A 23542-nucleotide genomic window follows, 5' to 3' on the forward strand; every position below is an offset into this window, starting at 1 on the left:
GGGGATGGCGTGAGGGAGGGAGGGACGGGGGATGGCGTGAGGGAGGGAGGGACGGGGGATGGCGTGAGGGAGGGAGGGACGGGGGATGGCGTGAGGGAGGGAGGGACGGGGGATGGCGTGAGGGAGGGAGGGACGGGGGATGGCGGGAGGGAGGGACGGGGGATGGCGTGAGGGAGGGAGGGACGGGGGATGGCGTGAGGGACGGGGGATGGCGTGAGGGACGGGCGAGGGAGGGAGGGACGGGGGAGGGAGGGAGGGACGGGGGAGGGCGCGAGGGACGGGGGAGGGCGCGAGGGACGGGGGAGGGCGCGAGGGACGGGGGAGGGAGCGAGGGACGGGGGAGGGAGCGAGGGACGGGGGAGGGAGCGAGGGACGGGGGAGGGCGCGAGGGACGGGGGATGGCGCGAGGGACGGGGGATGGCGCGAGGGAGGAGGACGGGGGATGGCGCGAGGGACGGGGGATGGCGCGAGGGACGGGGGATGGCGCGAGGGACGGGGGATGGCGCGAGGGACGGGGGATGGCGCGAGGGACGGAGGGACGGGGGATGGTGTGAGGGTGGGGTGGGGGAGGTTGTGAGGGACAGGGGATGGTGTGAGGGTGGGGTGGGGGAGGGTGTGGGGAGAGGCGTGGTGGTCGGGAGGGGGGAGAGGCGTGGTGGTCGGGGTAGAAACGGAGTCGTGGTGGGATGATATCCTACACCAGAATGGAACCCTCACCAACTCTATGAAGTAGATTATTATGTTAGGCTTTGCCAAGGGGAGGGAGGAACCTGGAAGAGGGGTGTGCAGGGTAAATGCATAGAATTGGTGCTTAATGGCCCCTCCAATTGTACAGGTACTAAACCTAAGCCTGGGAAGGGAGGGAACAACTGTACAAAGCTGAACAGCTATCCGCTTTGTTTTGATGGTACTGGAACTTTAGTAAACATCACTAACTATGTCCATGATGCTGCTTGGCCCCATCGGTGTGTCAAAAGAACTTGCACAGCTAAAGGGTGACTGTTGAACTGCCCCGTTTGGAATCAAAACTGGTGATTGTGACTTTGGGCGTACAGTGGACTTATGGAAGTTGTAACGGCACCCATGTAGAAACAGGGTATGGGATGTTTCCGTTTCACTCCTCGGACTTCCAGCCATTAAGAGTCAATCCTCCTGGAATAGTTACAAGATAGTGTGTAAATCCGTTACCTGCTACCGTGCTAAGAAGGGATTAGTTTTTCTTCTGAACGGGACCTTTTCTACTGCTACTCCAATTTTGCCGGTGTTGTTTGCTGTTGGGACCATTGGGCCTCTCATGGTCCCTTGTCCCCAGTGAGCACATACTCAACGACGAATTGTCACACGCTGCATAAGCAAGGAGTTTTGCGCTGAGTGGCAGGATCTGGTCACCTTGAGCTCTCCCTTGGGATGCAGCTTCCTGGGAACTGTCAGCTTGGGAGGCTTCTCAGGGGTGGTGTCTGCTAAAAACGAAAGCTACATTATATGTGGATTCACTGCCCTGGGAAATAGCGCAACGTTGGCATTGGCAGAATAAGTCGAGTGTTATCCGGCTCTGTGGTCCGCAAACCCAGTATGCGGTGGACTATCAGCTGGCTCAACACGGAGGATTATGTACGATCATAGGGGACAAATGCATTACCCATGTTACCGATGAATCCTGTGGTATTACCCCGGCCATCCAAACCATATAGGGACAGTTGGACCAGTTCAGAGAGGAACCCCGACCTGGAGAAGGATGGTTGGGATGGCTTCTGGGTGGTTCTTGGGGCTCATACCTACTGCATGGGTTGTTTATCTTAATGATTGTCATAACTGTTGTGCATTTATGGTACGCTTGAACTCCTGTTGCAGAATTATTGCCGACAGACTAGTAACTTTGTTCTCGGCCCCGATATAGGTTATCATGGAATGATAAAAGGATAACATCCCATTAATTTTTATGCTCCTTATCTTCTCTCACAGGGGTATGTGCAAACTGTCTTAAACTTCCAGCCCTAATAGGATTGGGTGGGAAACGTTTGTAAAGGTGTGAGACATCTGTAATTCTGTAAAGGGGTGAAATTTCTGTTTCTACTGAAGTGGCCAAGTCAGCGACCTTTATTCAAGCCAGACACTTCAGCGACTTGAAATCCCTTTCTGTAACTGCGGCGACTTGAAATCACATCCTGTCATTATCGGTCACTTTGTGAACGATCAATGCTGTATTCTGTTCCTTTATGTTCCAAATGTAGTAATTGTTTTATGTATCAGCCAAAATAGAATATAAAAAGCGGGACTGCCCGCTGTTTGGGGAGAATCGCTTTCGGAACTCAGCACTCTGTGCCGGGTTGCGTACAGTGATCCTCCACAGCTCGTATTTGTTTAATAATAAAGGCTTGTGTTTTTGTAGCCAGGCCAGTGTCTTGCTATTGCATCAGTCTGTGAGGGTCTCCGAAAAACGAACCTAACTGGTGGGGGGAGGAGGAGGAGTGAGGGAAAAGGGAAAAGGGAGAGTATGATGCAGAAGTGTGGGGGGTAGGAGGAGTGAGGGAAAAGGGAGAGGGAGATTATGATGGAGAGGTGTCTGGGGGGAGTGAGGGAGAGGGACTGTATGATGGCGGTGTGTGTGGGGAGAGTGTGAGGGTCGGGGGGTGAAGAGGGAGAATGAGGGAGGGGGATCAGGCAGACTGGGTCTGAGGGGCAAGGATGGGTGGGTGAAGAGTGTGGTGAGGGGATTGTTTGATGAGGAACCTGGGTTTAGAAGTTTAGAAATGAAAGCAGAAATTTCTGGAGAAACTCAGCAGGTCTGGTAGCATTTGTGGGAGAGAACAGTTAAAATTTTGAGCCCAGTGACCCTTCTTCAGAACATTTTGAAGATGGGTCACTTAACCCGAAACATTAGTTTGATCCTCTCCAGCAAATTCTGTTTTTGTTCTGATTTCCAGCATTCGCAGTTCTTTCGTCTTCTTCAGAAGTTGGGATTTGTGTTGGGGTTGGGGATTAGCCTGCAGGGTGAGACTTGGGGTGCTCTGGGCGTGGCTGGAGTTCTAACCCTGCTCTCTGGATGTATAGGTGGGGTCAGTGGTGTGCATTAATGTCATGGTGCTTGTTTTGTCCCCACAGTGTTTTGGCACTTGTGCTGACAGTCCTTGCTCTGCACCAGCTGAGTGATGTTTGACGAGGAGGATTGGAATGATGATATGGAAGCCAGGGCCCTGAATAAAGCGCTCTTTCACAGGACAGAGTCTCCACACTGCAGTAGCAACCTGGTAAGTGCCACGTTGATGATCCTTTCCTACAATAGCCTTTGTTAAAATGTTAGAAACACTCACACATTATCAGTGGAGAGAAACAATTAATGTTTCAGATAAGCAACCTGTACCTGATCATCTGTTAACAAGCACTGTCACAGACAGGTCTCAATCCCATACATTTGGGAGCTGGTGGTTTAGTGGTTATTTCAGACTAATGCTCTGAGGATATGGAGCAATGCTCCATTATTCTGCCATGCCGCTGCCGGGGGTGTTAGATGGTAGATTGCATGAACCTTTATCTTTTCTTTTCCAGCCTTTCCCATATCCCTGTTGAAATAGATCTGGATCATCTACTTGCTAAGAAATGGCATGTTAAGGAGGGGAAATGCTGACGCAAACTCTTTCTTCTTTTAGAATGTACAGTCACCTAGTGGAAAGAAGAAACACAAGCTTCTGCAAACACTCCAGACCCTTTCTGCAGCAGGAGCCCCTGATCAGAATCCAGAGGCAACACAGTCCAAGCCTGAGTATGGAACAGCAAAGAAAGCTGGGGCGAGAAACAAGAGGAAAAGGAAGAGAGAGCGGGGAAAGGAGGAGAGTGAAAAAGATGTGAAGAAACGAAATAATGCTCCTTCAAAATCACCATTTGCACAAACTGTCACAGGAAATGAAAACCAGAGCAGTAGGATGGGACACAAGGAGAGTGGATATGTACGAGGTGGCAGTGCAGAGCAGGGCAATAGAAGCGTAGCTCCATGTTCAGAGGTGCTAAAGGCAGGTGAGCTGGGAAGAAAGGCAAGACAGGTAACACTCACCCGCCAACAGTGGAAGAACAAAATGAAAAACAAACATCGGAACAAAAACAAGTTCCGGTCCATGGTCACATCGTCTGCAGAGAATGGAGAACAAATGAAGGTGAAGGCTGAATGTGAAAGGATTTTGAAAAAATCAGAACCTAAGCAAGATAAAGGCACAAATATCACAGACAGACACAAAACTAAAATAAAACAAAAGAAAGGAAGAAGAAGTCGTCAAAAAGGGACTGATTCAGCAGAGAGATCAGTCTCTGAGACTAACAATGAAAAAATATCCAACCTCAACAAGAGAACAAGAAATCATAACCAGAACTGCGAGACTTTGTCGAAGAGGAGGAAAAGAATGTGTGAACAGCAAAGGGACTGTATCTCAGGCAGTCCCAGTCCTCTGGCCAGAGACTTGGCACTTCCTGTGGGAGTAAATGGCACTAAATCAGGGCCCCCCAGCCTAACCTCGAACCGCTCAGCAGCTTTGAGAAACAAGATGGAAGAGCGCCTGAAGTCAGCCCGTTTCCGTTACATCAACGAGCAGCTGTACACCTCGAGCAGTGCCGACGCCATGAAGCTCTTCGGTCAGGACCTTGCTACCTTCCAGCTTTATCATCGAGGCTTCACGGCACAAGTGGAGCGCTGGCCAGAAAACCCGGTTGATAGGATCATTCAGTACATCCGAAACAGGTACAGCTGGGCACAGCAAGGGGGTAGAAGCCTGGTGATAGTAGGAGCCTAGCAGTAGCTCACCACCACCATCTCAAGGACAAGTAGGGATGGATAATAAATGCTGGCCCAGCCAGCGACAGCCATATCTTGTGAATGAATTTTTAAAAACAATGCTGTGCCTAATGGGACACGACTGGAGTGGGAGAGGTCGATGCTGAGGAGAAGGGTAAAGTGTTGGAGTGGAGCAGGAAGATGTTGTGCAAGAGAAAGATAAAATGTTGGAGATGACAAAAGGCCAGAGTGGGACATTTTCTTTGACGGCACCTTCCAAACCCAAGGGGGACAAGGGACAGGAGAGGTAGAGATGTGAGATAGTGAGCACCTGAAAGGTCCCCTCCATAGTGTAGCCCTGAACCAACTGATTGGCCAAGCCTCTGTACAAAAGTAAAAAAAAACAACTGCGGATACCAGAAATGGGAAACTAAAAAAAGCAATTGCTGGAAAAACTTAGCAGGTCTGGCTGCATCTGTGGAGAAAAATGAGTTAACATTTCAAGATAACAAAGTGTGGAGCTGGATGAACACAGCAGGTCAAGCAGCATCTCAGGAGCACTAAAGCTGACATTTCGGGCCCAGACCCCTCATCAGAGAGGGGGATGGGGAGAGGGAACTCCATTCCAGCTCCACACTTTGTTATCTTGGATTCTCCAGCATCTGCAGTTCCCATTATCACTGTTAACATTTCAAGTCCAGAGATCCTTCTTCAGAACTGCTGGCAGTTAGGAAAATGTCGGTTTTTATGCAGAAGATAGGATGGGGGAAGGGTACGAGGAGTACATGCTGGATATTAGACCCGAAGGAGAGACAACAGTTGGACAGACAATGCAGTGGATTACAGTCAGCCTAGGACAATGAATGGGGATTATTAGTGCTAACAGTGGGTGGTGTGTAATAGAAGAAGGTTACTTCAAAGTACAATGGGATTTTGATCACATGAGCCAATGGGTCAAGGAGTGGCATATGGAGTTCAATGTAGGTGAATGTGAGGCGCTGCATTTTGGAAAGGCAGGTCAGAGCAGGACGTACACTTAATGGGAGTGTTGCTGAACAAAGAGGCCTTGGAGTGTAGGTTCATAGTTCTTTGAAAGTAAAGTTGTAGGGAGATAAGATAGTGAAGAACGAATTTGGTACGCTTACCTTTATTGGTCATTGCTTTGAGTATAGGAGTTGGGAGGCCAATTTGTACTGGACATTGGTTAGGTTACTATTAGAATACTGCATGCAGTTCTGGTCTCCCTCCTATAGAAAGGAGGATTTGGAAAAGATTTACAAGGATATTGCTAGGGTTGGAGGGTTTGAGCTATAGGGAGAGGCTGAATAGGCTGGGGCTATTTTTCCTGGAGAGTTGGAGGCGGAGGGGTGACGTAATAAGTGGTTTATAAAATCAAGGGGCATGGGTAGGGTAAATAGACAAGGTCTTTTCCCCAGGGTGGCAGAGTCCAGAAGGAGAGAGTTTCAGGTGAGGGGGGGGAAAAGATTTAAACGGGACCTGAGGGACACCTTTTTCACACAGAGGGTGGTGTGTGTGTGTATAGAATGAGCTGTCAGAGGAAGTGAGAGGGGCTGATACAATTACAGCATTTAAAATGATTCTTTCAAAGCAGTTGCCAAGGGGATCAAGGGTTATGGGGAGAAAACAGGAGTATGATGTTGAGAAACTTATCAGCCATGATTGAATGGCGGAGCAGACTTGATGAACAGAATGGCCTAATTTCTGCTCCTATGTCTTATGGCATCTGGATGGATATATGATTTGGAAGAGTTTAAAGAGATATGGGCCAAATGCTGGCAAATGGGAGTCGATCTATTTGTGATATCTGGTCAACATGGATGAGTTTGACTGAAAGGTCTGTTTCCATGTTGTCCATCTCTGATCCATGACTCTGTAATAACAAGGCCTGGTAAGTGGGGTTTGGGGTAAGGACATGAGAGACGGTACCTTCAACCCAAAGATTGTTGAACTTGATATTGAGTCTAGTGGGCTGTAGAGTTCCCACGTGGAAAATAAGTTGCTGCTCTTCCGGCTTTTGCTGATCTTCACTGGAACACTGCAGCAAGCTTGAGACACAAATGTTGGTGAGGGAACGCGGTGGTGTGTTGAAGTGGCAGGCAACTGGAAGCTTTGGGTCCATTGTTTGGCGGACATAAAGTAGGTGTTCTGTGAAGTAGTCACTGAGTCTATGTTTCATTTCCGCAATGTAGAGACCATTGTAAGCAGCGAATGTAGTAGGCTAGATTGAGTGAAGTGCAGGTAAAGTGCCACTTCACCTGGAAGCTGTGTATGGGCCCTTCGATATTGAGAAGAGAGGAAGTAAACGGGCAGGTGTTACACCTTCTGTAGTCACAGTGGAAGGTGCCTTGGGGATGTTGGGGATGATGTTGGGAGTGAAGACAAGTGAATCGAGGTGTCCAGGAGAGAATGGTCCTTGCTGAAGGCTGACAAGGGAGGGGAGGTGAATATGTGTCTGGTGGTGGCATCCTGCTGGAGCTTGCGGAAATGGTTGAAAATCATCTGCTGGATGTGGTTGCTGGTGGAATGGTAGGTGAGGACAAGGGGAGCCCTGTCACTGTTGTAGGAGGGAAGAGGGGGATGAGTGCTGAAATGTGGGAGGTGGGTCAAATCCAGTTGAGGGTCCTGTCCTTGGCTGAGGAAAGCTGACATTTCAGAGGCTCCCTTGTTGAAGTTGGCATCATCAGAAAAGATATCAGAGGAACTGGGAGGATTGATTAGAATCCTTACAGGAAGCAGAATGTGAGGATGTATTGTCAAAATAACTGTGGGAATCGATGAGTTTGTAATGGATATTGGTGGCTAGTCTATCCCCGGAAATGGAAACAGATGTTGACAAAGCGAAGTGAGGAGTCAGAGATGGACCAGGTGAAAGTGAGATTGGGGTGGACATTGGAAGTGAAATGGATTTTTTCCCAAAGGGAGAGGGATTGGATCGATGACATCAACAATATACTGGAGAAAGATTTGTGGGTGGGAGCTGGAATAGGATTGAAAGAAGGAATGTTCCATGTACCCCATAAAGAGAGAGGCGTAACTGGGATCCTTGCAGTTACCCAAGACCACCTCGGTGAGCTGAAGAAAGTGAGAAGATTTGGAAGAAAAGTTGTTCAGGGTGAGGTCGGGCTCAGCCAGGCAGAGGAGGGTGGATGAAGACAGTTCAGGCGTTTTGTTCAGGAAGAAACAGAGCACACTGAGACCATCCTGATAGGACACCCGATTCCCAGAGTTATCTTGACTATACATCCTAACATCCTACTTCCTCTCTTCCATTCTCCGAGTTCCTTTGTCTCCATAGCCTCTGTTCAGATGATGCCAACTTTGACAAGGCAGCCTTCGAAATGTTGACCTTCCTCAACCAAGGATTCCTCAGCACCGTGTTTGACAGGGCCCTCAGCCGGATCCGACCCATCTCCCATACTTCAGCCCTCACCCCTTCTCTTCAATCCCATAATAGCGATAGGGTTCCCCTTGTTCTCAGCTGTCATCCCACCAGCAAACACATCCAGAAGATCATGATCAGCCATTGCTGCCACCCCCAGCTGAATGTCACCACAGATGTATATTTCCCTCACTCCCTTGACAGCCTTCAGCAATGACTGTTCCCCCTGGGATACCCTGGTCCACTTCTCCTTCACTCCCAACTCTGCTGCGAACAGTCCTACGGTACCTTCTCTTGTAACCACCGAAGGTGTAATACCTGCCCATTTACTTCCTCAATTTCCGAAGGCCCAAACACACCACCTAGGTGAAGCAGCACTTTACCTACACTTCACACAATCTGGTCTACTGCATTCACTGCTCACAATGTGGTCTCCTCTACACTGGGGGAGCAGAGACTGGGGGACTGCTTTGCAGAACACATATGCTCTGACCGCAAAAATGACTGTGAGCTTCCAGCTGCCTGCCAGTTTAACACCACCGTGTTCCCTGGCTGACATCTGCCTCGGGCTTGTTGCAGTGCTCCAATGAAGCTCAGCACAAGCTGGAAGAACGGCAATAAGAGATAATGAGAACTGCAGATGCTGAAGAATCCAAGATAATAAAGTGTGGGGCTGGATAAACACAGCAGGCTAAGCAGTGTCTTAGGAGCTCCTAAGATGCTGGAAGAACAGCACCTCATTTTCCACCTGGGAACTCTGTAGCCTTCTGGATTCAATATCGAATTTGACAGTTTTGGGGCTTGAGGGACCTTCTCCCATGTCCTTACCCCAACCCCCAAACACCAGGCCTTATTATCACATGGTCTGTCAGGACACAAAACCCATTGTCAGCCACTAATACTCTCCATTTGCAGCTATTCATTCTCCTAGGCTGACTGGTTTCTACTCCTTTGTCTGTCCAACTGTTCATCTCTCTCCTTGGGCTCTATCTGCACTTTATTGTTTATACCATACACCACCCCCTTCTGCAGAACAACCAACTTTTTCCAGCTGGCCTCTAAACTCTCTTTCCTACTCCCACAGACCATCCACTGCTGTCATCGCTGATTTTGGCTGTGGTGACTGTAAGATTGCCCGGAGTGTGAGCAACAAGGTTCACTCATTTGATTTGGTGGCACTCAATGAACATGTGACTGTATGTGACATGGCGAATGTAAGTATTGATGAACCTAACTCTACGCACCAGAGCTTCAGTCCCCAGTCACCTCCCTGATCCGACATGGAATTTCCCGAGGAACATTCTGTCATATCTCTGGGAATAGTTAGGCCAGGCTCCCCAGATGTTTCTCCCCTAATCTGTAACGCTATATCCCTGCTATCGTTTGGCTCTGATTCTCCCTCAGTCCAAGTTTGTCACTGATGCTGCAACCTCTCTTGTTCAGTTTCTCCCTGCTTTTCCTCCTGTGCTGGCCTAGTTTCTGTCTGATTCCCTCTTTCTCACTAGTTTCCAGTTCTCCTTGATTCCCTCTCCTTCCACCCCTCAGTGTATGTCTGTCTGGCTCTCTCCCGCTTTTCCTCCCTGCTGTCTCCTCCTTGGTCACGAGTTCTCTCATAATTTCCTGTTCCTCGCTCCTGGTCTCTCTGACTTTTGACCCTGCTTTCTGCTTGATTTGCCCTCTCTCTCTTAGTCCCAATTTCGACTTGATTCCCCATCTCATGATCTGTTTTTTTTTCCTCTGCCTGCTTTATTACTATCAGAACATTCTACAAAGTAGTAGATGCCACTCAGCCCATCGAATTCAGTAGATCATGGCTGATCTGATCCTCAACTCCAATTTCCTGCTTTCTCCCTATGACCTTTGATTCACTTACTGATTAAAAAAACACTCTACCTCAGCCTTGAGTATGCTTAATGACCCAGCCTCCACTGCCCTCTGTGACAAAGAATTCCACAGATTCACTCCCCTCTGAGAGTTGAAATTGCTCCTCATCTCTGTTTTAGATGGCTGACCCCTTACTGTGAAGTGATGCCCTCTTGTCCTGGACTCTCCCACGTGGGAGACAACCTTTTTTTGCCTTTACCATGTCAAGTCCCCTTGGAAGGATGGCACGGTGGTTAAGTGGCCAGCACTGCTGCCACACAGCGCCAGTCACCCAGGTTCGATTCTACCCTCGGGTGACTGTCTGTGTGGAGTTTGCACATTCTCCCTGTGTCTGCGTGGGTTTCCTCCAGGTGCTCCAGTTTCCTCCCACAGTCCAAAGATGTGCAGGTTAGGTGGATTGACCCAAACAAATTGCCCGTAGTGTTCAGGTTAAGTGGCTTATGGGGCATGGGTCTGAGTGGGATGCTCTGAGGGTCAGTGTGGACTTGTTGGGCTGAAGGGCCTGTTTCCACACTGTAGGCATTCTATGATGATAACTATAAGAAATTTTTTATGCTTCAGTAAAGCCACATTTCATTCTTCTAAATTCCTGAGAGTACAGGCCCTATTTAATCTGTCCTCATAAGATAGTCCCTTCGTACCTCGTATCAACCTTATCTGGATTGTGTCCAGTGCCATTATATTTATCCTTAATTAAGGGGTCCAAAACTATTAACAGTATTCTTGCTGTAGTCTGACTCATACCTTGTGTAATTTTAGCAAAACCTCCCTGTTTCTATACTCTATTTACTTTGAAATTCAGGCCAATATTCCATTTGCCTTCCTTGTTACTGGCTGAATTGGCTAGTTCATTAATTATGGGGTGAATTTAAACTTCATGTAGTTTGGGAAAATTAAATTAGCGAAGGTAACAAAGAGGTAGAATTTGTAGAGTGTATTCAGGACAGTTTCCAAATCAGTATCTGCGTCCAATGAGGGATCTGGTAGCATGCAATAAACCTGGTTTTATAAACGATCTCAGAGCAATAATGACCATAACGTGATAGAATCAGTTTGAGAGTGAGATACTGGGGCTGGAAACAACTGTGCTGGACTTTAATAAAGATAATTGTTTGGGAATGAGTGCGGACTTGGTTGATGTGGACTGGGAAAGGTATTGAGCAGGAAAAATGGTAGAGGAACAAAGGAAGACATTTAAGGGAGTCCATTATTCTTATCCAGGCAACATATATCTCTGGTTTCACAGTGTGTCCAACATTACTGCATTTGGTGTTCTATAAACAACTCGCACCAATGTATATTTTCAATTGCTGTTTCTTAACTCCACCCAAACTAATTCTCCACCTTGATTCTTGAATCTAAGATCATCTCTCAGTCATGTACTGATGTACTGCATAAGAAGTGTTAGCCGAGTTCCTTTTCCTTTTTGTTTGTATCTCCTAGATGTAGAATTTATTGGATATGCATTTGCTAATTGTTTCACTTATGACAACTAAATTATACCTCCGTTACCTCAATTTGTGTATTCAAATCTTCAACCATGTACATTAGGATAGAGTGCCTTGAATTCAGCCTTTTTGCATTCCGCATTCTGATCAGATTTGATGCTTGCCGTTTCTTCATCAGTCTTCAGTTTTGCTTCACTAGTGGCTAAGCTGTTTGGCTCAGTGTTCTAAGAACAAGAGTAGCAAGCCACTTTGGATTCATAGGAACGTGTTCGCCACCTCTTCTTGAGATAGTTAGGGATGAGCAATAAATGCTTGTCTTATCAGCGACATATACTGTTAATGAAAACAACACATTTGAAGGGAAAAGATTGCAAGATTCTGCAAACAGTAGAGACTAACTGGGCTTTTCTTTGATATACATAGTGAATTGGATGGTGCTATTCTATGACGTTAAAGAAACTGAACCTGCTTTTGGTGCTTTAGGTGCCTTTGCCTGATGAATCGGTCGATATCGTTGTCTTCTGTCTTGCACTGATGGGTACTAACCTTCTGGATTTCCTGACAGAGGCCAATCGTGTCCTTCGACAGGGGTAAGCCCAGTGATTCCCTCTGTCACTCACCACACTGGCACAGGTCCTTTCAACTCCACTGCATTTTTCCAATCAATCTCTCAAATTCTGCACACCTCTGATGTATGCTTCCTAAAGATCTTAATTTCTGTAGCGCCTTTTTTGATCTGCTTTTGAATGCTGGACGCAAGTTAGAAAATGCTTTTATTTGGAATACAGGAGATCTGAAGCGTGGGCTTCAGCTGTTTAACTCATTTGACACTGGTAACCTGAAGAGACGACAGCAGGAGGGGAGGAAGAGTGGTGAGGCTGGCAAGGTGAGGGTGGAGGCAGGTGTGGGAGAGTGGACATGGATTTCCTGTGTGGTGGGAGGAAAATGAAGAGCTGGTTGTGAAAATAACTCTGGGGCCAGTATGACAGGGTCACTGTTGGTGTGTTACCCATTTTTGGATTTCTCTGTTTGACCAGGGGGATCCTGAAGATTGCTGAAGTGGCCAGCAGATTTGAAGATGTCCGGAGATTCACCAGTGTCCTGGGATCTCTAGGCTTTAAGCTGATTTCAAAGGTATAATTTAAAACTACGCTTCGTTTGACCAATTGGGGATTGTAGTGATTGTAACGAGGTCAGCCAGCTACACCGCCATAGAATACGAGTTTCCTGATTGGGGCTATTAATCTGGTCCAATCGGGGAACCCTGACAGATAGATATAAACAGGACTGTCGGACCTTCTCACTCTGAGAGCTACATCTGACGGACCTAGATCAGTGACAAGGACTCTCCCCATGTAAATAAAGGGTGACTTGGTGATGTGATACCAGTCTCTGTTGAGTTATTTCAGGGATGTGGGAAGAGAAAGGTTGCAAGGGCGAATCTGAGTGTGTTCCAGTTTTTTTTCCTGTGACTCCCCGCATGTGGTTTCTGGGGATGGGGGGCATGTATGCTGTCCAGGAGGGAGCAGTTCTTGGAATGGGTTGAGTTTCTGAATCCAGTTGGGGGGACGGGGAGTGTCTCGACAGGGGGTGGTTGGGGATGGGGTTGGTGGGGGTGTTGGTTGTGGTACTAGTCTGTGCTCGAGTCTGCAGGGGTGACCCAGGGGAGGGAGAGCTGGTCTAGCTTGGGGATGATCTCTCTCTGGAGTTCTTGGAGAGGGCCTGACCCTGCCCTGGGAACTTTGTTGTATTGTGTGGCATTTGTTTGTTTGTTCTCACAGGACACGGAGAACAGCTACTTTTATCTGTTTGACTTCAGGAAGAGTGGGTCTCCTGTGGAGAAAGGGAAACTTCCTCGTCTACAACTAAAGCCTTGCCTTTACAAAAGACGCTGAGATCCTCTGGAGATTACGAATATACTACAGAAGCAATGTGAATGGTGAATGATGAGAACAGAGGTTTCTAATGGTAATAAGAGGGAAGGTGTTTACTTACAGACTGATGTAACTGTGTGTAAACAGAACTGCTGAAAAGAAAACATCCAGTATTATTTTGCTGTGTTTTTCAAATGGGCTGATTCACAAGAAATTTGTGATGCCTCATGGAGAAGCAGATGTTTGGGCTGTGCGTACAGAGCAGTGATTGATCTGCAGGTGTGTATGCTTTTGGACTACTGCAGTTGACTGGAACTGTGCAAATTAAGGTTTTCTACTTCTGAGTAATTTGTAGATTTTGACTTTTGTATTTTTGTATAAAAATTGATGATGGTTCATCAAAAGTCTAAATAAACAAGAGTGGCTGAGAAGGACTTGGTAATATATCTACAACATCACTCTAAATTGCTTCCAGCAGACCCTGCTGTAAAACTAAGCAAAGGCTCTTGACTTTCACAGTTCATGGAATTGCATTGTACAAAAGAGGCCTTTTGGCCCATTGAGTTTGTACTGATAAAACTACTTGAATACTGCACTTGGCCCATAGCCTTGAGTGGCATGACACTTCACATGCTTTTCCAATTACTTCTAAACATTATGGATCTTCCTGCCACAGCTACCCTCCCAGGCACTGCATGCTGGACATTCACCACCTTCTTGCTGGAAAAAGACTTTCCACAAGTCCCCTCAACCTCTTGCCATTCACTTTAAAAATGTGCTGCTCTTGTTTTTGATGACCAAGAGGAATGGCTGATTTCTATCCAGCCTGCCCATGCCTTTCGTAATCTTATGCATCTCTTCTGGGTTCCCTCTTGGGCCTCCTCCTGCTAAGAAACCAACCCAAGCCTATTCAGCCTCTCCTGAAGTATTGTGTCCTCGACATCCTGGCAAGTCTCCTCTGCACCCACTCCAGTGCAGTCGCATCCAGAAATGCACATAGAACTCCAGCTGTAGAGTCGCCAAAGTCCTGTACAGCTTGGTACAACCTTCCTGCTCTTACGGCCTGATAATGAATTCACTACTGACTCTTTGAGTTTGTTGATTTGATGAAGTATCACTGGAATCAAGAAGTTAGCTATGCTTTCTTCCCACAGATACTGCCAGGCTGAGTTGTACCAGCAATTTTTACTTTTGTTTCAGATTTCCTGCATCAGATTTTTATTTTGTTACACCTCTGACTCTTTGAAAATCCACCACGTGATCATGTGACAATCTAGTCCTTCCAGGTATTACACAGGTGACACTGACACTTGAAGAAGGAGTGAGACTCCAAAAGCTTGTGTCATCAAACAAATCTGTTGGACTATAACCTGATGTCATGTGATTTTTGACTTGGTTCATCTCAGTCCAACACTGGCACCTCCTCATCATGGCTTCAAAGCTTTAAAATTCTCTTCTCCACAGATGTTAAACAAACTAGCCACGAATGTCTGTTGCTCCTTAGATGTTGCTTGGCCTGCTGTGTTCATCCAGCTTAACACTTTGTTATCACGAATGTCTGTTTGTTCTGTTTAGTGTATTGTCTGATTTTTCTTAAAAGCTGAGTACTGTGAAAGCTAGAAATCTGTAATAGAAGAGAAAGTACTGTGTAATCTTAGCAGATCATCAATCATCAGTAGAGAAAAAATTAACATATCTTTGTATTAAGCACTCACTATTTCTCTCTCCGCAGATATTGCTAGACCTGAGTTTTTGTGGGTCTTTCTCTTTTTTATTCTGGATGTTCGTAGCTGTTGTATTTTTTAATATCATATTCTCATTTTCCATTATTTAAAACTATTATTCCTCTAGTCTCAGTCGACCCTTTTTTTTTGCTGTCCTGAAGCTCTCAGTAGTTTCCATCAATTCCTTTGGTTTATTCTTTCAACAGAGTGGTGAGTTAGATTATTTCAGAGGGGGTTTGAGAATCACCCACATTGCTGGGACGCTGGAGTAATTTTTTGGCCAGCCCAGGTAAGGACAACAAATTTTCATGACAATCAGCAATGGTTTCAGGCTGGCTTGTTATTTGACGCTTGGCCCCAGAGCATTAGCCTGGGATTCTGGATTACTAGTCATGTTAAAGCTGTACTGTACATTGGTTAGGCTACTTTTAGAATACTGCATACAATTCTGTCTTCCTTCTGTATGAAGAATGTTGTTAAACTTGAGGAGGGTGTAGAAAAGGGTTATGTGGATATTGTCAGGTTTGGAAGGTTTGAGCCATAGAGGGATGCTGAAGAGGTTGGGGCTTCTTTCTCTGGAGTGTCAGAGGCTGAGGGGTGACCTAATGGAGGTTTATAAAATCATGAAGGGCATTGATAGGCTGACTAACGAAGAGCTTTTGCCTAAGGTGGTAGAGTCCAAAGCTAGAAGCTGTAGTTTTAAGATGAGGGGAAAGATGAAAAGGACCTGAGGGGCAACGTTTTCATGTAGATGGTGGTGCATATAGGGAATGAACTGCCAGAGGAAGATGGAAGAGACAAAAGACAAGGGAAATCTGAAATTGTTCCCGCTCTGTTCTGTCTCCAAAGATCAACAGGGTGGTGCAGTGGTTCAATGTGCCAATGACCTGGGTTCAATTACTACTTAGGGTGACTGTATGGAGTTTGCACTTCTCCATAAGTTGACATGGTTTTCTGCTTAATGTTTTAACTTCCTCCCACAGTCCAAAGATGGGCAATTTACGTGGATTAGCTGTGCTAAATTTCCCAGTGCTTAGGGATGTGTAAATTAGGTGGATTAGCTGTGGGAAATGTGGGGTTACAGGGATAGGACACAAGGGTGAGTCTGGGTGGGGTGCTTCTAGCAGAGTTGGTGTGGATTTGTTGGGTTGAAGGGAATGTTTCTATAAATAGGGATTCTATGAAAGATTCTGTTAGTGCTGCTGCGTTTCTCCAGAAATTCATGTTTTTGTTTCAGATCTTCGACATCCATGGTATTTCGTTTAGGTAGAGATTTTGTTTTGTGGTGGGGGGAGAGAAGTGTGTGTAAAGAAAGGGGACCGAGGTAGGTGGATGCTGTTAAATACAGATAAGGAATGATTTGATTTAAAATATTTTCCTACCCTCCTATTTTGGGAACCTAATTCCAGGACCCATTGTTTTTGCCAATTAGCAATGTCCATGCACACGGGCAAGAGCAGGCTGCATTAAACGCACATGTGCAGCACCGGCAGTCATGCCGTTTGTGCGCGCGCGCTGTCTGCACCCCTGCCGCTCCCAGTGACCACGTGCCGTTTCGCGTCCGCAGTAGTGATCCGCTACGCTCGGTACCCAATGGGTGCCCGGTATGGATGATTGCCATGTATGCTAATCAATAGAACGTTGGGCATTGGCGCCGTCGGGGCGGCCATTATAGTCTGCCCTACAATAAAACAATGAAAGCTGTATCCGGTAGCGGTTCGTGTCACTGTCTTTAACTCCAAGCCATCAAATAAAGAAAAGAAACAAACACGATGTTTGGAGGCTGAGCGCAATGGACAAGAACCAATCAGTAATGTGCAGTTTTGACGGGCGTTTCTCTGAGCGAATCGAAATTTGGGGTCAATCTGATCGGTGGAGGAAGCGAGAAGATGGGCGGGGGTAATATTGAAAGGCGACCGTACCGGCCAATGAGACAGCGGGATGTTCTGAGTGGCCGTCGCCTTGACCATTCACATGCGTGGGAGCGTAGGCAGGGAATGTAGTGTTCGGATAATGATTGGTCCTTGAGCGCTCCGAGCGTGTGGTCACCGGAACTAATCAGATTAGGGAGTGAATGATTGACATCGATCTTAGCCAATGGCTGTAGGGGTGCTGACCGGCCGCCAGCGGAAGTGGCGGGTTTCCCGTTTGTTTTTCTGCCGGTTTCTGGCGCCGCTTTTCCTCCGGAAAGTTTTGGGTGAAAATCCCTGGGGAGTGTTGGGGGAGACGGAGTCTCTTTTCCTAATCCCCAAACCACCTGCTCGGACCTTGCGGCAGGCCGCAAAACCTGGCATTTCCCCGAATCGCCTCCGGTCCGTTCCCTGTCTCACGCCAACCGGTCTCGTAATCAGCGAAAGGTGGAGGCCTCGCGGCCTAACTCCATGGAGTCGCCCGAGAAAGTCGATGTGAACCGAGCAAGCGCCGAGGAACTGGAGACGGCGCTGTTCGGGATCGGGAGGAAGAGGGCGAGAGCTATCGTTAGGAGGCGAGAGGTGAGGAGAAAGGAGAGTGCTGGCGGGTGGGTTAGAGTGTGTGTGTGTGTGTGGCGGGGCGGGGGGGAGTGAGGGTGCCTGGGATGGAGGGGAGAAACAAGAGTGGGTACGGGAGAGCATGGCTGTTGTGGTGACTAGGGAGATTAGAGGGCGAGGACTGAAAGGTGTGAGATTGATGTAGCCTTGAAATTAGTAAAAAGAAATGTTACTCCAATAACAGGCCGTTCAATCGACTGTATGTGTTTATAGAAACAGTGATCCAGTCTGATCTCACTCAGATACTTCTCATTGAGAGGGATTCCAGAGGAAGACCACTACCATCGTGGTGAAATAATAAAAGGTTGTGGTATCAAACGAAAACAAAACCTTTCTAGAAGATTAATGCAGGTCGTAATCTTGTACTCAAAAATAGCAAGAAAATGATTTTTAAAAATCGAGAGTAGTTTATAGTCTGAGAAAATTAGCAAGTGCTAGATATTAAGAATGACTAAAGGGGAGTGGTAGTTGAGGGAACTAATAATTTTTAAAAAAAGGAAACGTGTTGATTATGTGTTGAGCAGGAATCATTGTAGAAGGTGCAAATAACATCCTAGAAATAATTGTGAATGGGGTGAAGTTAAGGTGTAATCAACAAGTCACTGCCAAAATGATGACAAGCATAAGGTTAGGAGGAGTATACTCAGTGGAAATTAAGAGGGCAAAAAGAAGACCTGAGGTAGCTTTGGTAAATAGAATTAAGGTGAATGAAAAGAATTCTACAAATGTGTTAAGGACAAAAGTTGAATTAGGGAGAGAATTGGAGGGGATTTGGAGGAGCAGGTGCTTGGAAAGGCTAGGGCTGCTTAGGGACGGTCAATGTGTCTTTGTACATGGGAAATCGTGTCTCACTAACTTAAGTTTTTTTGGGGACGTGACAAAGAATATTCATGATGGAGAGTGGTGGTCTGTATGGACTTCATAGCACATAGAACGTTCCAGCGCAGTACAGGCCCTTCGGCCCTCTGTTGCACCCACCTCTGAAGCCCATCTAACCTACACTATAGAACATAGAACATTACAGCACAGTACAGGCCCTTCGGCCCTCTGTTGTGCCGACCTGTCATACGGATCTCAAGTCCATCTAACCTACACTATTCCATGTACATCCATATGCTTATTCCATTATCATCCATATGTTTAGCCAATGACCATTTAAATGCCCTTAAAGTTAGCGAGCCTACTACTGTTGCAGGCACGGCATTCCACGCCCTTATTACTCTCTATGTAAAGAACCTACCTCCGACATCTGTCCTATATCTATTACCCCTCAACTTAAAGCTATGTCCCCTCTTGCTAACCATCACCATCCAAGGAAAAAAGCTCTCACTGTCCACCCTATCTAATCCCCTGATAATCTTGTATGTCTCTATTAAGTCACCTTTTACCCTTGTTCTCTCTAACGCAAACAGCCTCAAGTCCCTCGGCCTTTCCTCGTAAGACCTTCCCTCCATACCAGGCAACATCCTAGTAAATCTCCTCTGCACCCTTTCCAATACTTCCACATCCTTCCTATAATGTGGTGACCAGAACTGTACACAATACACCAAGTGCGGCCACACCCCAGCTGCAACTTGACCTCATGGCTCTGAAAGTCAATCCCTCTACCAATAAAACCTAACACACTGTACGCCTTGCCACCCAGGTTGATAGGGTTGTTAACTTTCAGGGATCCATGCTCAAGGACACCAAGATCTCTCTGCTCATCCACACTACCAAGAATCCTACGATTAGTCCAGCACTCTGTATTCCTGTTACTCCTTCCAAAGTGAATCACCTCACACTTTTCTTTATTAATCTTCATTTGACACCTGCATGATAAAATGGTTAGCAAGGTTATTTCACATGAAATACAGGGCGAACTAGCCATTTGGATACAGAACTGGCTCAAAGGTAGGAGACGGAGGTGGTGTTGGAGGATTGCTTTTCAGACTGGAGGTCTGTTACCAGTGGTGTGCCACAGGATTAGTGCTGGGTCCATGCTGGGTATGAAAATAGGAGGTATGGTTGGTAAGTTTACAGATGACACCAAAATTGGTGCTGTAGTACACAGCAAAGAATGTTACCTGAGAGTACACAGGACCTTGATCAGATGGGCTAATGGTCCAAGGAGCAGCAATGGAGTTTAATTTAGATAAATGAGAGGTGCTGCATTTTGGAAAGGTAAATCAGAGTAGGATAGAACATAGAACATTACAGCACAGTACAGGCCCTTCGGCCCTCGATGTTGTGCTGACCTGTCATACCGATCTGAAGCCCATCTAACCTACACTATTCCGTGTACGTCCATATCCTTATCCAATGTCGACTTAAATGTACCTAAAGTTGGCGAATCTACTACCATTGCAGGCAAGGCGTTCCATTCCTTCACTACTCTCTGAGTAAAGAAACTACCTCTGACATCTGTCCTATATCTTTCACCCCTCAATTTAAAGCTATGCCCCCGCATGCTCGCCGTCACCATCCTAGGAAAAAGGCTCTCTCTATCCATCCTATCTAACCCTCTGATTATTTTATATGTTTCAATTAAGTCATCTCTCAACCTTCTTCTCTCTAATGAAAACAGCCTCAAGTCCCTCAGCCTTTCCTTGTAAGACCTTTCCTCCATACCAGGCAACATCCTAGGAAATCTCCTCTGCACCCTTTCCAAAGCTTCCACATCCTTCTGAAAATGCGGTGACCAAAACTGTACACAATACTCCAAGTGCGGCCGCACCAGAGTTTTGTACAGCTGCAGCATAACCTCTTGGTTCTGGAACTCGATCCCTCTATTAATAAAAGCTAAAACACTGTATGCCTTCCTAACAGCCCTATCAACCTGGGTGGCAACTTTCAAGGATCTGTGTACATGGACACCGAGATCTCTCTGCTCATCTACACTACTAAGAATCTTACCATTAGCCCAGTACTTTGCCTTCTGGTTACTCCTACCAAAGTGCATCACCTCACACTTGTCCGCATTAAACTCCATTTGCCACCTGTCAGCCCAGCTCTGCAGCTTATCTATGTCTCTCTGCAACCTACAGCATCCTTCGTCACTATCCACAACTCCACCGACCTTAGTGTCGTCTGCAAATTTACTAACCCTTCCTTCTACGCTCTCATCCAGGTCATTTATAAAAATGACAAACAGCAGTGGACCCAACACCGACCCTTGCGGTACACCACTAGTAACTGGTCTCCAGGATGAACATTTCCCATCAACCACCACCCTCTGTCTTCTTTCAGCAAGCCAATTTCCAATCCAAACTGCTATATCTCCCACAATCCCATTCCTCCGCATTTTGTACAATAGCCTACTGTGGGGAACCTTATCGAATGCCTTGCTGAAATCCATGTACACCACATCAACCGGTTTACTCTCATCTACCTGTTTGGTCACCTCAAAGAACTTATGTGTGCACTTAATGGTAAGGTCCTGGGGGTTGTTGCCAAATAAAGAGACCTTGGAGTGGAGGTTCATCGTTCCTTGAAAGTGGAATCGCACATAGACAGGATAGTGAAGAAGTTGTTTGGTGTGTGTGCCTTTATTGGTCAGTGCATTGAGTAAAGGAGTTGGAAAGTCACGTTGTGGTTGAGCAGGACATTGATTAGGCCACTTATGGAAAACTGTTCAATTCTGATGCCCCTGCTATTGGAAACATTGTTAAACTTGAAAGTCTTTAGAAAAAAACTTAAAATGATATGATCATGATTGGAGGGCTTGAAGATTGGAGAGGCTGAATAGGCTGGGGCTATTTTCCCTGGGGTGTTGGAGGCTGAGGGGTGATCTTACAGAGGTTTATAAAATCGTGAGGGGCTTGGATCGGAAGAGCAGCCAAGGTCTTTTCCCCCGGGCACCGGTCTCCAAAACTAGAGGGCATAGGTTTAAGGTGAGTGGGGAAAGATTTAATAGGGACCTAAGGGGCAACATTTTCATGCAGAGGGTGGTATGTGCATGGAATGAGCTGCCAGAGGAAGTGGTGGAGGCTGGTACAATTACAACATTCAAAAGGCAAATGGGATCTGATTTAATTTAGAATATCTGGTCAGCATGGACTAGTTGGACCCAAGGGTTTGTTTCCATGCTGTACATGTCTATGACCCTGACGGATTAAAATTTGACAATTGGCCAGGCCCTGACATAAATGGCTTTGAGCTAGTAGGTGCTTTTATTTTAATTTTACAAATTCCATCAGAAGGAAATCCGCCATCCTGACCAGGTCTGGCCGATGTACAGATCTAGGTCCATTGCCGTGAGTTTTGAGAGCAATTAAGGATGGGCAACAAATATTGATTGGTAGTGAGGCCTACAGTCTGTGGAAGATCGATTTATTCCCCCCCCCCGGCTTAATATAGAAGGTGATATAAACAAGGTAAACCTTGAAATCTGAATGCTTTGTTGTGGTGTTTACTGAGGCAGAGGAAGTTGCTCAGTGGAAGTGGACATTGGTAAAATTAGATAGATTGAAAATCTATAGCCAGCTATCCGTTACATCTTGTCTATGCATGTATATGTTGTCTAGTCCAGATGCCTTGGATCAGTTTGCTGAGGGCATTTGGATTTGCAGTTTCAGAAGGACTTGCCTTAATCACTCTTGCTTAACTATAGTTGAGATGCTGGGGGATTGGAGAATGTCACATTATTGAAGAAATGGTATGATGACAGTCTTACGAGCAATAGGCCAGATAGTTTAAAATCAGTGACAGGGAAGGTTTAGAAATGAGGTTCAAAGAACCTTGTGTTGGACAAAATTGAGGGAACGAAACTGAATCAAAGCAGGTTTGTAAGATTGTATTCGGTGAATCAAATTCATGTTTTTTTTGAACTGACAGAAGGTTGTTGAAGGGTGGTGGATTTTTTTACGTGCATTTTAACAAAACAGTTTGATAAAGTATCACAAGGCCTGTGAATAAAACAGGAGTAGGATGTTCCGTTTCATGTGGGGGTGGGGGAAGAGATAAAGTTTGCTTATGCACTGAAAACATTTGAGTCTTGCTCAGTAATATTGTCCAGGCCAAGGAAACAGTTATATTGGATACCAGAACTGGTGTACACATAATGGCGTCATAAAAGAGGGTGAACACTTACAATAACAGTGTGCAGATGATGTGCAATGATAAAATGAGACTCCTCCTTCAGCATGGCTTATGTGTGAAAGATTGTTCTCTGTCAGTTTGGTTATGTTGTACTGTCTGTCCTGTTGCTGTTGCTCATGAGATTTTCTTTTATTGGACTCCTATCCAAACCATAATTTAGGAATTGAAAGGCTTCTCATCGCTGGATGATCTCCTGCACATCAAAGGCATCACGGGCCATCTTTTGGAAAGGAACTGTGAGTTACTGTTGTGCCATACCAGTAAGCCGAGTACAGACACCAGCACGCAAGGCCTATCCAGCAGCTCCGATAGTGTAAGTCAACATCTGCAATCCAATTTGGCGACCAAGGGCAAATGTTGTTGGGGAGCATTGGTTCCATAGGCATTGGTATCAGGATTTCAGATTTCTGTCCCTGTGCTGTAAGTAGGAGAGAAATACTAGTATGAAGCATGCCTTCATGAAACCACAGTTGCAACTTACAAAGCTGTGATGCAGTGCATGGATTTTTTTTTTCGGTTCATACCTGTGCTACAGGACCAATATTTTTTCTGATATTAAAGAAAAACTGCATAAACCTCCCAATCCTTCAGTCATACAACCTTACAAGAGCTGTCTTGATCGCCAATCCCGTTTTATTTTGGAAATCAATCATTTTAACTGTATCACTGGGGTGGGGGGGGGGGGGGGGGGAGTGGTGGTGGTGGTGGCGGCGGGGGGCATGCCTCCAGCTGTCTTTCCCATGGCTTCCAGAATTCAATCCTTAAAAGTTTTTGCATCCCTCTCTCTTTTAAAATGTTCTGAAAAGTTCGTCGTTGCTTGCCCTACAATACCGTTTTAAATTCATT

The 23542-nt window shown here is 46.3% G+C and overlaps 2 protein-coding genes across 6 annotated transcripts in view; both read left to right on the plus strand.

Annotated features, from left to right (window-relative positions):
• Positions 1-15194, plus strand: part of rrp8 (ribosomal RNA processing 8) — a 28573-nt gene extending 13379 nt beyond the window's left edge. For 3 of the 5 annotated variants that reach the window (XM_048533454.2, XM_048533453.2, XM_048533452.2), the window contains exons 2-7: positions 3103-3248; positions 3648-4726; positions 9244-9373; positions 11975-12081; positions 12529-12625; positions 13311-15194. In XM_048533454.2, the coding sequence (XP_048389411.1) occupies positions 3150-3248; positions 3648-4726; positions 9244-9373; positions 11975-12081; positions 12529-12625; positions 13311-13427 (1629 nt within the window). In that variant the 5' untranslated portion in view covers positions 3103-3149 and the 3' untranslated portion in view covers positions 13428-15194. Of the gene's footprint in view, positions 1-801; positions 1097-3102; positions 3249-3647; positions 4727-9243; positions 9374-11974; positions 12082-12528; positions 12626-13272 lie in introns of those variants that run through there. The other 2 variants (XM_048533455.2, XM_048533456.2) reach the window with 2 other exon arrangements.
• A 2017-nt stretch (positions 15195-17211) lies between these two features.
• Positions 17212-23542, plus strand: part of LOC125453304 (F-box/WD repeat-containing protein 7-like) — a 201481-nt gene continuing 195150 nt past the window's right edge. The window contains exons 1-2 of the mRNA XM_048532682.2: positions 17212-17581; positions 22857-23009. Coding sequence (XP_048388639.1) covers positions 17471-17581; positions 22857-23009 — 264 coding nt within the window. The 5' untranslated portion in view covers positions 17212-17470. The remainder of the gene's footprint in view (positions 17582-22856; positions 23010-23542) is intronic.

Source organism: Stegostoma tigrinum, chromosome 6, assembly GCF_030684315.1.
Source record: "Stegostoma tigrinum isolate sSteTig4 chromosome 6, sSteTig4.hap1, whole genome shotgun sequence".
Taxonomy (NCBI): Eukaryota; Metazoa; Chordata; class Chondrichthyes; order Orectolobiformes; family Stegostomatidae; genus Stegostoma; species Stegostoma tigrinum.